The 14,293-nt window shown below is 43.9% G+C and overlaps 1 protein-coding gene across 2 annotated transcripts in view; it reads left to right on the top strand.

Annotated features, from left to right (window-relative positions):
• Positions 1-5,481, top strand: part of capzb (capping actin protein of muscle Z-line subunit beta) — a 29,097-nt gene extending 23,616 nt beyond the window's left edge. The window contains exon 10 of one of the 2 annotated variants that reach the window (XM_036559323.1): positions 4,610-5,481. Coding sequence is in view for 1 of the 2 variants with exons in the window: in XM_036559324.1 (XP_036415217.1) it covers positions 4,610-4,700 (91 nt within the window). In the remaining variant the exon portion in view is untranslated. The remainder of the gene's footprint in view (positions 1-4,609) is intronic. The other variant, XM_036559324.1, reaches the window with a different exon arrangement.
• The last annotated feature ends 8,812 nt before the right edge of the window (positions 5,482-14,293 follow it).

Raw genomic sequence — 14,293 nt, forward strand, 5'->3', positions numbered from 1 at the left:
CAGCTCATAAGGTTTAATGGGATTTTTACCAGCGTTCAGTAAAGCTTGTCCAGCAGCTACAAATGTTTGTGGGCGGAGCCTGGAGAGGACCGTTGTAGTTGTAATGCTAATTTATATCTCCAGGGAAAGAGTTGGTGTCCTGGTGATCCTAAAAATTGAATGGTAAATTAGATTTTTTGTTAAACTATGAGAATTAGCTTCACTCTAACAGTATCACACTATTTAATAACCGTGAGCCTGAACTCTGTGCTCCACCAGAGGGCAGCGTAGAGCTGCGTCTTATGTTTTGGCCAGTTTCTAATCTGTTTACACCAAAGAAGGAATCACAGAAAGACTACTGCAGCCATCTGAAGGCTACTGAGCACCGGACGAAATGGCCCGCACCGCGCCGGCAGACAGTCTCAGGTGTCAGCTATCGAGAACCGCAGCTTTAGCGCATAGTAGGACTCGCAGAAAAGTCAGTAAACAAGTTAATTATTACAAGTTAATGTGTCCTTTAGCTGATCCACCACTCTAAAAAGGAAAAAGTGCTTATTTACATTTTGTTTGTGTATTTATGCACTTCCATCACTGAAACCTCGTATCTGTCACAGTCAGAACTGCTGCTGTAATCTGTAAGAGCAGAGTAAAGAGGGCTTTATTATTACCGGTATTATTAGTGTTATTATAGTTATTAATCTTTTGGTTTGCGTGTGTAAGTGAATGTGTGGCTGTTGCAGGCTGAGGCTGCCGAATCTGTGTCTAAAAAAAAATTATTTACTGAAAACCTTTCTTAGAGCCACCTCTTTACTTTCTGGTCAACTTCAGTCTCTCCATCTTAGCTGAAGCTTTGCTTACTGTTATATTAGTTTGGTGGTGGTTGTGATTTTTGGTTTGTTTTTGTAAAGCTTAAGATTCATGTATTATTGGAGCCTCCAGCAACAATAAAAACGTGTACACTTTAAAAGTGTACAAAACAGCATCTCGGCGCTTCACGCGCACCACAGGAGTTTGAAGGTTTCTCAGATGACTGAGTCTGATAACTCATCCTTCTGTAGTTCTAGATACTCCACACACAGCACGGAGAACGAACACATCAGTGTGACTCACACATACGTCTGGAAGGCTGAAGTGAAGACATCACACCAACCAGGCTGAATAAATCTGTATTTAGTTTTAATTTGGTTGCCCTGAACACATCGTCTTGTACACCTCAAAAAAGATGGTTCTTCAAGGGTTCTTTGATGAAAAAAATGGTTCTATATAGAACCATCAACACTCAAAGAACCCTGTGCATGATTAAACGGTTCTTTGCATCGTGAAAGTTTTCTTAAGATTGATGGAAAATGTGCAGAGCCGTTTTGAATAGGGTCCTTCTGTTGTTACAAGCTTGACATCATAACAATAGAAGAACCCTTTTGGGTGCTCTATAAGGAGATTTCCAGAAAGGTTCTATAGCAAGCCATCTACAGCATATTCTCCATCAATCTGAAGAACCATTTCATGACGCAAAGAACCCTTTAATCATGCAAAGGGTTCTTTGAGTGGTCATGGTTCCATATGCAACCATTTCCTTTAATAAAGAACCCTTGAAGATTTCTGTTTACACATCCAAAAAAAGGTCTGCGTAAGTACCCCTGTTATCGGCCACCTCACAACAAAACATCGGGAATCTAGGCTAAAATAATAGGCTGTAAATAAATGAAAGCACTTTACTCACCCAAATCAATGTTTTTCGGGAGAGATATGTGTGTAGATCAATGTCCAAGAGTCATTTGACACGATGAGAAAACAGTTTTTTCAATAATAATGTTTTTGTTTACTTTGACGCTAATATCGCTAGAATGATGGGGGTCCAATATCGGCCACCTCACTTCCGGTTTTCCGTAAGTCATCTTTCAGCCTAAAAAGATGTAGCGTATAAAAGTGTAAAAAACATAAAATATATGTATATATTCATTAGTAAAATGTGACGTTATTGTATTGTTTCATTATTCAGCTTGATTTGCTTGTTTAACTAAGTATGGAGCTCAGCTCTTTGCTGTGTGCCTGATTGTGCCAGTCAAATGAGAAATCGCGTTTACGCATCATTCCTACCAGATTCAATGCCTTACAATGCTTCACAATGAGGCTAAGTTTGTTCTCTGTGGGCACCCTTACGCCATATACGTAACACTACGATGGCGGCAAACTTTTTCTACCTCAGAGCAGAGAAAGCTAACCGATAAGCTAACTTTCTGCACAGACGAATATCCATCGCCAAATGAAAATGAGTTGTGTTCCATGCGGTTTTGTACACGCAGAATTACAACGTTATTAGTGATACTTAAATATTGTTTTCAGACATGATTTTTTGCTAGAATAAAGTTTAGATGCCCTTGTGAGGTGCAAGCTTATGTGTTTTGAATTTCGCCTGAGCAATTGGCGGAGAGAGAGAGAGAGGAATTGCGCAATACGCGCAAGTGGCCGATGTTGGGGGACGGCCGATGTTAGGGGTAGCTGCGTTACTTGCATAGTATGCAGTCAGAGGTGCACTAGTTTAATAATAGTTCTGATATTGTCATCGTTAAATCTGACAGCTTTATCGAACATCGCGTTTTACGTCAATATTGTACAGCTTCATATCGAACCAGTCTATTTGAATATAATTGACATTGTGTGTTATTTGATTTTGTATGCATTGTGCTGAGAAATGCTGTTTCCTTTCTTGAGCTCTTAAGGCATTAGAAAGCATTGAATAATTTAATGTGAAAGGAATGAGAGTTTATAAATAAGAAACTGGAGCATGTACTCAGTTTACGCATCACTGCCGATGTTTAATGTTTCTTACGCTGCTCAGTCCTAACTAGACTTTTTCTGTTGTAGTTCAGCTTTTACAGGTCAGCACTGTACACCAGTAAGGTCACTCGTCAGCTTAATCTCTGACACAGTGAACAAAAGTAAATGTTTACATTCAGAGCCGGTTCTCAGTTCCCTTGGGGCGCTAAGCAAAGTTCTACAAAGGGGTCCTCCTACCTGACCCGTGAGCCAGTCACACCTACAGTCCTCTCCCTTTGAACCAGTCTGCATCCAATCTGTCGCTCTAAGAATCAGTAGACCTGAACAGAACCAACAGTATTTAAAATTATAGATAATATTTACCAGCTGCATCAGACCCATTCAGTCCGTCCCACCGCCGTCTTTTAAAGATCAGAGCATAAACTTTGTCTCCTCTACAGACCAGTTTCTGGTCCGCCATGTTGAATGCTATAAACTTTCACTATGATGTGACGAACATGATCAGAACGGACTTAAACTTTCCGATAGGGAATGTAATCAGATACAGGCGTTTACACGGATATTATTCTTCTATTTAACGGATTATTTACAGGATCACCCACCTCGATCAGTTGGATAGAAACTGTAGACTATTCAGATCGAGGTGTTTACATGGACATATTTTATTCAGATTGAGCTATTAGTCGATTATTAACGGATTATCAGGCTGCATGTAAACGTGGCTACTGTCAATTCATTGCTTTCCAATCTGCACTAGTCAGAGCTGTAACTAAACCCTGACTGAGAGTCCAGACCATCACTGTCCTGTTTAAAATGATGAGCTCCTAAGAGGAGAGAGCATCACGCCCAGATACTGTGCTGGACTGGATTCCACAGAGGCTGCAGCAGGAAAGCGCCAGCTTCATTTTGTGCATGTGCATGTAAACATGTTTACATACTGCGCAGTTCTCTGAGCTGACTGGATGTTCTAGATAGCACACTGAGAACTCATTAGTAGCTGTGCTTTGAGTTTTCACAGTGGAGGCTTCCTCAGTGGTGTAGCAGTTGTTATTATTATATAGTCTCCATGCTAGGCTAATGGCTAACGGCTAACCCTAAGAGACTGGCTGTTCCTTCCGCTCTCTCTTCCCCATTAACTCATTACAGTCTGATATCACTCCTTTGACCATAAACTGGACTGACTGACCTCAGACTGCTGCCACTACACAAGAGGAGAGGGAACCAGCATGTTAAACCTTAAAAAGAATTTCAACCAGTTTATCGCCCCCTACTGTGCATTTTTGAGTTTGTAGGAAGTATGCAAGCACTCATTACGACTGTACATGTTTTTGGGACAGGCAGTTTCTGCTGTTCTCATGATGTTATCATTCTATGTAGAACCTTTTTGAAAAGGGTTCTGCTATTATTGCGATGCCAGTCTTGTAATAATAGCAGAACCCTTTTTGGTTCTGTGCACAACCATATACAACACATTCAATCAGTGTGAGGAACCATTTCACCATGCAAATGTTTCTTCGATTGTTTATGGTTCTATGTAGAAGCACCGTCTTTACTGAAGGACCCTTGAAGAACAGTCTTTGAGTGTAGTGAGAACTTTTTAGTGAAGGCAGAATGATGGTGCAGAATCGAGTGGAGGGTGCAGGTTTGATCACTGCTGATTGGAACAACAAACAGGCCTTTGGTTCTTTCTGGTGTTGTTTTGTATTTGTTTCTAGTTTCAGCTGCACGGTCAGAGAGAGAGACGGCCGGTATCCGGTGTCCGTGTGCTCCTCACTGCATTAACCCTAACCTCAACCCCCTCCTCTGTATTCACTTGTCTTCCTCTAATCCCTCCTTCTCTGTTTTTTTGCAGGAGTGTTCAGACGCTGGCTGATAAGTCCAAGCAGGAGGCTCTGCGGACCGACCTGATCGGAGCGCTAAACAAACGCAAACAGCAAAGCTAGAGACGCCCTCCCTCATCATCCCTCGCTTCTCTCTCTCTCTCTCGCTCTCTCTCTCTCTCTCTCTCACGCTCCCCCTCACCTCATGTTTAATTTGTTCTAGTTTTGTCGTCTCTCGTCACCGCTGAGCTGCGGCGTCTGTCCGGTCCCGCCTGAGGAAAACAAACGACAAAAAAGGAGAAAATGCATTTGCTTTTTGTTTTGTTTTTGTTTTTGTTTTATTTTGTATTGATGCACGTTACGAGGCGTCTCATTCTTTTCCCTCTTTAAAACATTCACTCTCTCTCTTTCTCCCCCCCCCCGTCTCTCTCACTCTCTCACTGAGTAGTATTATATTATATTCTGACGGTTAGAGATAAATCTCCCTTCTTTTTCCCTCTGCCTCTCTTCTCTTTCTCTCTTCTCTTTTCTCTCTCTCTCTCTCTCTCTCTCTCTCTGTCTTTCTCTTCTCAGTTTCAGCCTCTCTCTCTCTCAGCTTTGCACTCTGTTATTTTTGTTTGGGGGTGGTTATATTACGTGTTTTGTTTTTTGTTTTTTTTGTTTTTTTGGTCTGTTTTTGTTTTTGTAAAGCTTAAGATTCATGTATTATTGGAGCCTCCAGCAACAATAAAAACAGTGAAATTCTAGAAGTGTAGAACCGTAAATTGTTCCTCTCTGACCGTGTGCTGCCCGCAAACGGCTGGTGATCTTTAAAAGTGTACAAAACAGCATCTCGGCGCTTCACGCGCACCACAGGAGTCGAAAAGGAATGAAACTAATAAAAAACAAGAGTTTGGAGATTTTCTTAGACGACTGAGTCTGATAATTTATCCTTCTGTAGTTCTAGATACTCCACACACAGCACGGAGAACACACACATCAGTGTGATACACAAATGCGTCTGGAAGCCTGAAGTGATCAACCAACCAGGCTGAATATATCTTTATTTACAGTTTTAATTTGGTTGCTCTGAACATGTTCAGGTTTGATTTTGTGAAATTTTGTGCACAGAAAAAATGAGGTACTGTTTTGAATATTTTGAACACTTAAATATACATATTAGTGCCCTACACAGAATAGATAAGTCATTAGGCACAGTTATATGTTTGTAGACTATAGTATATGCATTCTGCTTGTTTTTGCTTGGTTAGTGAAGATTTACATAAAGGTAATGGGTCAAATGCCGAAACATCATTAAAGGTGCTGGTAGGGAGGGAGTAGGGAGCAGGCATGATCACAATTCACTAGAACGTAGGGAGTAGGGTGCAGGCATGATCATGTTTAATGGAACGTAGGGAGTAGGGTGCAGGCATGATCACAATTTAATAGAACGTAGGGAGTAGGGTGCAGGCATGATCATGTTTAATGGAACGTAGGGAGTAGGGTGCAGGCATGATCACGATTTAATAGAAGATAGGGAGTAGGGTGCAGGCATGATCATGTTTAATGGAACGTAGGGAGTAGGGTGCAGGCATGATCATGTTTAATAGAACGCAGGGAGTAGGGTGCAGGCATGATCACAATTTAATAGCACGTTGGGAGTAGGGTGCAGGCATGATCATGTTTAATGGAACGCAGGGAGTAGGGTGCAGGCATGATCATGTTTAATGGAACGTAGGGAGTAGGGTGCAGGCATGATCATGTTTAATAGAACGTAGGGAGTAGGGTGCAGGCATGATCACAATTTAATAGCACGTTGGGAGTAGGGTGCAGGCATGATCATGTTTAATAGAACGCAGGGAGTAGGGTGCAGGCATGATCACAATTTAATAGCACGTTGGGAGTAGGGTGCAGACATGATCACAATTTAATAGAACGTAGGGAGTAGGGTGCAGGCATGATCACGATTTAATAGAACGATAGGGAGTAGGGTGCAGGCATGATCACTTAAATGGAACGTAGGGAGTAGGGTGCAGGCATGATCACGTTTAATGGAACGTAGGGAGTAGGGTGCAGGCATGATCATGTTTAATGGAACGTAGGGAGTAGGGTGCAGGCATGATCACTTAAATGGAACGTGTAGGGTGCAGACATGATCACGATTTAATGGAACATAGGGAGTAGGGTGCAGGCATGATCACGTTTAATAGAACGTAGGGAGTAGGGTGCAGACATGATCACGTTTAATGGAACGTAGGGAGTAGGGTGCAGGCATGATCACGATTTAATAGAACGTAGGGAGTAGGGTGCAGGCATGATCACGTTCTAATAGAACGTAGGGAGTAGGGTGCAGGCATGATCACAATTTAATAGAACGTAGGGAGTAGGGTGCAGGCATGATCACGTTTAATAGAACGTAGGGAGTAGGGTGCAGGCATGATCACGTTTAATAGAACGTAGGGAGTAGGGTGCAGGCATGATCACGTTCTAATAGAACGTAGGGAGTAGGGTGCAGGCATGATCACGTTTAATAGAACGTAGGGAGTAGGGTGCAGGCATGATCACGTTCTAATAGAACGTAGGGAGTAGGGTGCAGGCATGATCACGTTTAATGGAACGTAGGGAGTAGGGTGCAGGCATGATCACGTTCTAATAGAACGCAGGGAGTAGGGTGCAGGCATGATCACGTTCTAATAGAACGCAGGGAGTAGGGTGCAGGCATGATCACGTTTAATAGAACGCAGGGAGTAGGGTGCAGGCATGATCACGTTCTAATAGAACGCAGGGAGTAGGGTGCAGGCATGATCACGTTCTAATAGAACGTAGGGAGTAGGGTGCAGGCATGATCACGTTTAATAGAACGCAGGGAGTAGGGTGCAGGCATGATCACGTTCTAATAGAACGCAGGGAGTAGGGTGCAGGCATGATCACGTTCTAATAGAACGCAGGGAGTAGGGTGCAGGCATGATCACGTTCTAATAGAACGTAGGGAGTAGGGTGCAGAAATGATCACTTTTAATAAAACGTAGGGAGTAGGGTGCAGGCATGATCATGTTTAATGGAACGTAGGGAGTAGGGTGCAGACATGATCACTTTTAATAAAACGTAGGGAGTAGGGTGCAGGCATGATCATGTTTAATGGAACGTAGGGAGTAGGGTGCAGGCATGATCACGTTCTAATAGAACGCAGGGAGTAGGGTGCAGGCATGATCACGTTCTAATGGAACGTAGGGAGTAGGGTGCAGGCATGATCACGTTCTAATAGAACGCAGGGAGTAGGGTGCAGGCATGATCACGTTCTAATAGAACGCAGGGAGTAGGGTGCAGGCATGATCACGTTCTAATAGAACGCAGGGAGTAGGGTGCAGGCATGATCATGTTCTAATAGAACGTAGGGAGTAGGGTGCAGGCATGATCATGTTTAATGGAACGTAGGGAGTAGGGTGCAGACATGATCACGTTCTAATAGAACGCAGGGAGTAGGGTGCAGGCATGATCACGTTCTAATAGAACGCAGGGAGTAGGGTGCAGGCATGATCACGTTTAATAGAACGCAGGGAGTAGGGTGCAGACATGATCACGTTCTAATAGAACGCAGGGAGTAGGGTGCAGGCATGATCACGTTCTAATAGAACGCAGGGAGTAGGGTGTAGGCATGATCACGTTCTAATAGAACGTAGGGAGTAGGGTGCAGGCATGATCATGTTTAATAGAACGTAGGGAGTAGGGTGCAGACATGATCACGTTTAATAGAACGCAGGGAGTAGGGTGCAGGCATGATCACAATTTAATAGAACGTAGGGAGTAGGGTGCAGGCATGATCACAATTTAATAGAACGTAGGGAGTAGGGTGCAGACATGATCATGTTCTAATAGAACGTAGGGAGTAGGGTGCAGGCATGATCACGTTCTAATAGAACGTAGGGAGTAGGGTGCAGGCATGATCACGTTCTAATAGAACATAGGGAGTAGGGTGCAGACATGATCACGTTCTAATAGAACGTAGGGAGTAGGGTGCAGGCATGATCACGTTCTAATAGAACGTAGGGAGTAGGGTGCAGACATGATCACGTTCTAATAGAACGTAGGGAGTAGGGTGCAGACATGATCAAGTTTAATAGAATGTAGGGAGTAGGGTGCAGACATGATCATGTTTAATAGAACGTAGGGAGTAGGGTGCAGACATGATCATGTTTAATAGAACGTAGGGAGTAGGGTGCAGGCATGATCACAATTTAATGGAACGTAGGGAGTAGGGTGCAGGCATGATCACGTTCTAATAGAACGTAGGGAGTAGGGTGCAGGCATGATCACGTTCTAATAGAACGAAGGGAGTAGGGTGCAGGCATGATCACTTTTAATAGAACGTAGGGAGTAGGGTGCAGGCATGATCATGTTTAATGGAACGTAGGGAGTAGGGTGCAGGCATGATCATGTGTAATGGAACGTAGGGAGTAGGGTGCAGGCATGATCATGTTTAATGGAACGTAGGGAGTAGGGTGCAGGCATAATCACAATTTAATAGAACGTAGGGAGTAGGGTGCAGGCATGATCACGTTCTAATAGAACGTAGGGAGTAGGGTGCAGGCATGATCATGTTCTAATAGAACGTAGGGAGTAGGGTGCAGACATGATCATGTTTAATGGAACGTAGGGAGTAGGGTGCAGGCATGATCACTTAAATGGAACGTAGGGAGTAGGGTGCAGGCATGATCACTTTTAATAGAACGTAGGGAGTAGGGTGCAGGCATGATCACAATTTAATAGAACGTAGGGAGTAGGGTGCAGGCATGATCACGTTCTAATAGAACGTAGGGAGTAGGGTGCAGGCATGATCACTTTTAATAGAATGTAGGGAGTAGGGTGCAGGCATGATCACAATTTAATAGAACGTAGGGAGTAGGGTGCAGGCATGATCACTTAAATGGAACGTAGGGAGTAGGGTGCAGGCATGATCACTTTTAATAGAACGTAGGGAGTAGGGTGCAGGCATGATCACAATTTAATAGAACGTAGGGAGTAGGGTGCAGGCATGATCACAATTTAATAGAACGTAGGGAGTAGGGTGCAGGCATGATCACTTAAATGGAACGTAGGGAGTAGGGTGCAGGCATGATCACTTTTAATAGAACGCAGGGAGTAGGGTGCAGGCATGATCACAATTTAATAGAACGTAGGGAGTAGGGTGCAGGCATGATCACGTTCTAATAGAACGTAGGGAGTAGGGTGCAGGCATGATCACTTTTAATAGAATGTAGGGAGTAGGGTGCAGGCATGATCATGTTCTAATAGAACGCAGGGAGTAGAGTGCAGGCATGATCACGTTCTAATAGAACGCAGGGAGTAGGGTGCAGGCATGATCACGTTTAATAGAACGCAGGGAGTAGGGTGCAGACATGATCACATTCTAATAGAACGCAGGGAGTAGGGTGCAGGCATGATCACGTTCTAATAGAATGCAGGGAGTAGGGTGCAGGCATGATCACGTTCTAATAGAACGTAGGGAGTAGGGTGCAGGCATGATCACGTTCTAATAGAACGTAGCGAGTAGGGTGCAGACATGATCACGTTCTAATAGAACGTAGGGAGTAGGGTGCAGGCATGATCACGTTCTAATAGAATGCAGGGAGTAGGGTGCAGGCATGATCATGTTTAATAGAACGTAGGGAGTAGGGTGCAGGCATGATCACGTTCTAATAGAATGCAGGGAGTAGGGTGCAGGCATGATCATGCTAATGAACGTAGGGAGTAGGGTGCAGGCATGATCACGTTTAATAGAACGTAGGAGTAGGGTGCAGGCATGATCATGTTTAATAGAACGTAGGGAGTAGGGTGCAGGCATGATCACGTTCTAATAGAACGTAGCGAGTAGGGTGCAGACATGATCACGTTCTAATAGAACGTAGGGAGTAGGGTGCAGACATGATCATGTTTAATAGAATGTAGGGAGTAGGGTGCAGACATGATCATGTTTAATGGAACGCAGGGAGTAGGGTGCAGACATGATCACGTTCTAATAGAACGTAGCGAGTAGGGTGCAGACATGATCATGTTTAATAGAATGTAGGGAGTAGGGTGCAGACATGATCATGTTTAATAGAATGTAGGGAGTAGGGTGCAGGCATGATCACAATTTAATGGAACGTAGGGAGTAGGGTGCAGGCATGATCACGTTCTAATAGAACGCAGGGAGTAGGGTGCAGGCATGATCACTTTTAATAGAACGTAGGGAGTAGGGTGCAGACATGATCACTTTTAATAGAACGTAGGGAGTAGGGTGCAGGCATGATCACGATTTAAAAGAACGAAGGGAGTAAGGTGCAGGCATGATCACTTTTAATAGAATGTAGGGAGTAGGGTGCAGACATGATCATGTTTAATGGAACGTAGGGAGTAGGGTGCAGGCATGATCACGTTTAATGGAACGTACGGAGTAGGGTGCAGGCATGATCACAATTTAATGGAACGTAGGGAGTAGGGTGCAGGCATGATCACGTTCTAATAGAACGCAGGGAGTAGGGTGCAGACATGATCACTTTTAATAGAACGTAGGGAGTAGGGTGCAGACATGATCACTTTTAATAGAACGTAGGGAGTAGGGTGCAGGCATGATCACGATTTAAAAGAACGTAGGGAGTAGGGTGCAGGCATGATCATGTTCAATAGAATGTAGGGAGTAGGGTGCAGGCATAATCACAATTTAATAGAACGTAGGGAGTAGGGTGCAGGCATGATCATGTTCAATAGAATGTAGGGAGTAGGGTGCAGACATGATCATGTTTAATGGAACGTAGGGAGTAGGGTGCAGGCATGATCACGTTTAATAGAATGTAGGGAGTAGGGTGCAGGCATGATCACGATTTAATAGAACGAAGGGAGTAGGGTGCAGGCATGATCACGATTTAAAAGAACGTAGGGAGTAGGGTGCAGGCATGATCATGTTTAATGGAACGTAGGGAGTAGGGTGCAGGCATGATCATGTTTAATGGAACGTAGGGAGTAGGGTGCAGGCATGATCATGTTTAATAGAACGTAGGGAGTAGGGTGCAGGCATGATCACGATTTAATAGAACGTAGGGAGTAGGGTGCAGGCATGATCACGTTTAATGGAACGTAGGGAGTAGGGTGCAGGCATGATCACGTTTAATAGAACGTAGGGAGTAGGGTGCAGGCATGATCACATTTAATGGAACGTAGGGAGTAGGGTGCAGGCATGATCACGTTTAATGGAACGTAGGGAGTAGGGTGCAGGCATGATCACGTTTAATGGAACGTAGGGAGTAGGGTGCAGGCATGATCACGTTTAATGGAACGTAGGGAGTAGGGTGCAGGCATGATCACGTTTAATGGAACGTAGGGAGTAGGGTGCAGGCATGATCACGTTTAATGGAACGTAGGGAGTAGGGTGCAGGCATGATCACGTTTAATAGAACGTAGGGAGTAGGGTGCAGGCATGATCACGTTTAATAGAACGTAGGGAGTAGGGTGCAGGCATGATCACGTTTAATGGAACGTAGGGAGTAGGGTGCAGGCATGATCACGTTTAATGGAACGTAGGGAGTAGGGTGCAGGCATGATCACGTTTAATGGAACGTAGGGAGTAGGGTGCAGGCATGATCACGTTTAATGGAACGTAGGGAGTAGGGTGCAGGCATGATCACGTTTAATGGAACGTAGGGAGTAGGGTGCAGGCATGATCACGTTTAATGGAACGTAGGGAGTAGGGTGCAGACATGATCATGTTTAATGGAACGTAGGGAGTAGGGTGCAGGCATGATCACGTTTAATAGAACGTAGGGAGTAGGGTGCAGGCATGATCACGTTTAATGGAACGTAGGGAGTAGGGTGCAGGCATGATCACGTTCTAATAGAACGTAGGGAGTAGGCTGTAACAGGGCTGGGTAATATGACAATATTTTATCTTTATCGTGATAAATTGTTATGATATTCTTTCCTGAGTGCGTCATTGATTTCTACAGCCTTTGAACAGCACTAAATACGTTTTATTAGAAAGTTTGCATAATTAGACCTGGTTAATTGGATTTAGTGCAGCGCAGTCGAATAAAATCTTTATAATAAACCTTATTATTATCCTTCTGGGTCACGGTGGGGTGCTGGAGCCTATCCCAGCTGTCATTGGGCGGAAGGCAGGATACACCCTGGACAGGTCGCCAGTCCATCGCAGGGCAGAGAGACAGACAAACACAGTCACACACACACACTCACACTCACACACTCACACCTAGGGGCAATTTTAGCACGTCCAATCGGCCTGACTGCATGTCTTTGGACTGTGGGAGGAAACCCACGCAGACACGGGGAGAACATGCAAACTCCGGCCGGGCCGGGAATCGAACCCAGGCCATTCTTGCTGTGAGGCGACAGCGCTATCCACTGCGCCACCGTGCCACCCCTTATTATTATGACTAGGGTATTTTTTTTGTATGTGGCGCTCCAGGTTATATTTTGTCTGCTCCAACTTAAATCCTAGAAATACTGTGGCTTGGAGAATGCTGAAATGGCTTGAAGAATTCAGAGATAATATTTTTGCCATATTGCCCACCCCTATGATGTAAGCACCAACAATACTAAATCACTTATAGATGAAACATAATAAAAAGGGCACAAGTGTGTTCATTGTCCAATAAAGTGTAGGGAGTAGGGTGTAGGGAGTAGGGTGTAGGGAGTAGGGTGTAGGGAGTAGGCAGGAACAGATCAGAATGGAACAGACCTCTTCTCTGCTGCCGCCGCGCTGCCTGCACTGATGCGATCTGACCAGCAGAGGGTAGCAGAGCAGCGGAATTCGACGCTATTTAAACACTGCACGGTAAATGATGATGATGATGTCTTACTAATCTTGCTATTTTGAGTAAAACATAAATGCCTTTCTTTAATTTTACATTTAAGCCTGGACTATAATTGTTATTTAAATCCAAGTTGGGGACTGTCCAATAGGAACGTTCCTTCCTCCTCTCCTATTGGACAGGCTGAAGCTTGAATTGAACTTTTCCCAGTTTATTAAGTTTCATAATTTATCTATAGGCTTCTGATCCACAGGCTTACAATTTATGGATTATTAGTAGGTGTTTGCCTCCATTATTATATGAGCGATACGTGATGAATTCAGATCAGTTCCGTCATTTTTGTTGTTTAGAGTGTGAGTGAAAAAGCAGTGCTGCCCAAAAAGCTCCACAAACACAGCAGATGAACTGATTGTGTAGAAGAATAAAAAAGAGATAAAACAGAAAATCCAGGTAAGTATTATAGATTATTATTAGAGCATTACAGAGCACTGTGGTTCATTATTGCAGTACTACAGTTCATTCTGTAAGGGGGTCCCAATCCTGGCTCTGAATCAGCCAAGATACTATACTCTCTTTTTTAAAGGGGAACTCCACCGTTTATTCAAAATTTCCACATAATTCAGTGTGTGAGATGTAATCAGAGTGATTCAGAGTGGTTTGGTGTGAAATGGTTCAGATGTCTTTACAGTGGTGGTGATAGGAACCAGGGGTCGCCATGACTACAACACAGATATAGACATTTTATTTACTATCCGGAACCACCAGTGAACCTACACGAGTCTTCTGAGTTTATATGAATGTTGATGATGGAAAATAATGGAAAATCTGAATTAATAAGTTTTCTTTGGGGACTATTTTGCCTCACAGCGCCCTGCATGTATCCCTCCACCATGAATGGAGTTTAAGTTCTCTAAACTATCATAAAACAGTGTC

The sequence above is a fragment of the Colossoma macropomum genome, unplaced genomic scaffold (assembly GCF_904425465.1).
Source record: "Colossoma macropomum unplaced genomic scaffold, Colossoma_macropomum, whole genome shotgun sequence".
NCBI lineage: Eukaryota > Metazoa > Chordata > Actinopteri > Characiformes > Serrasalmidae > Colossoma > Colossoma macropomum.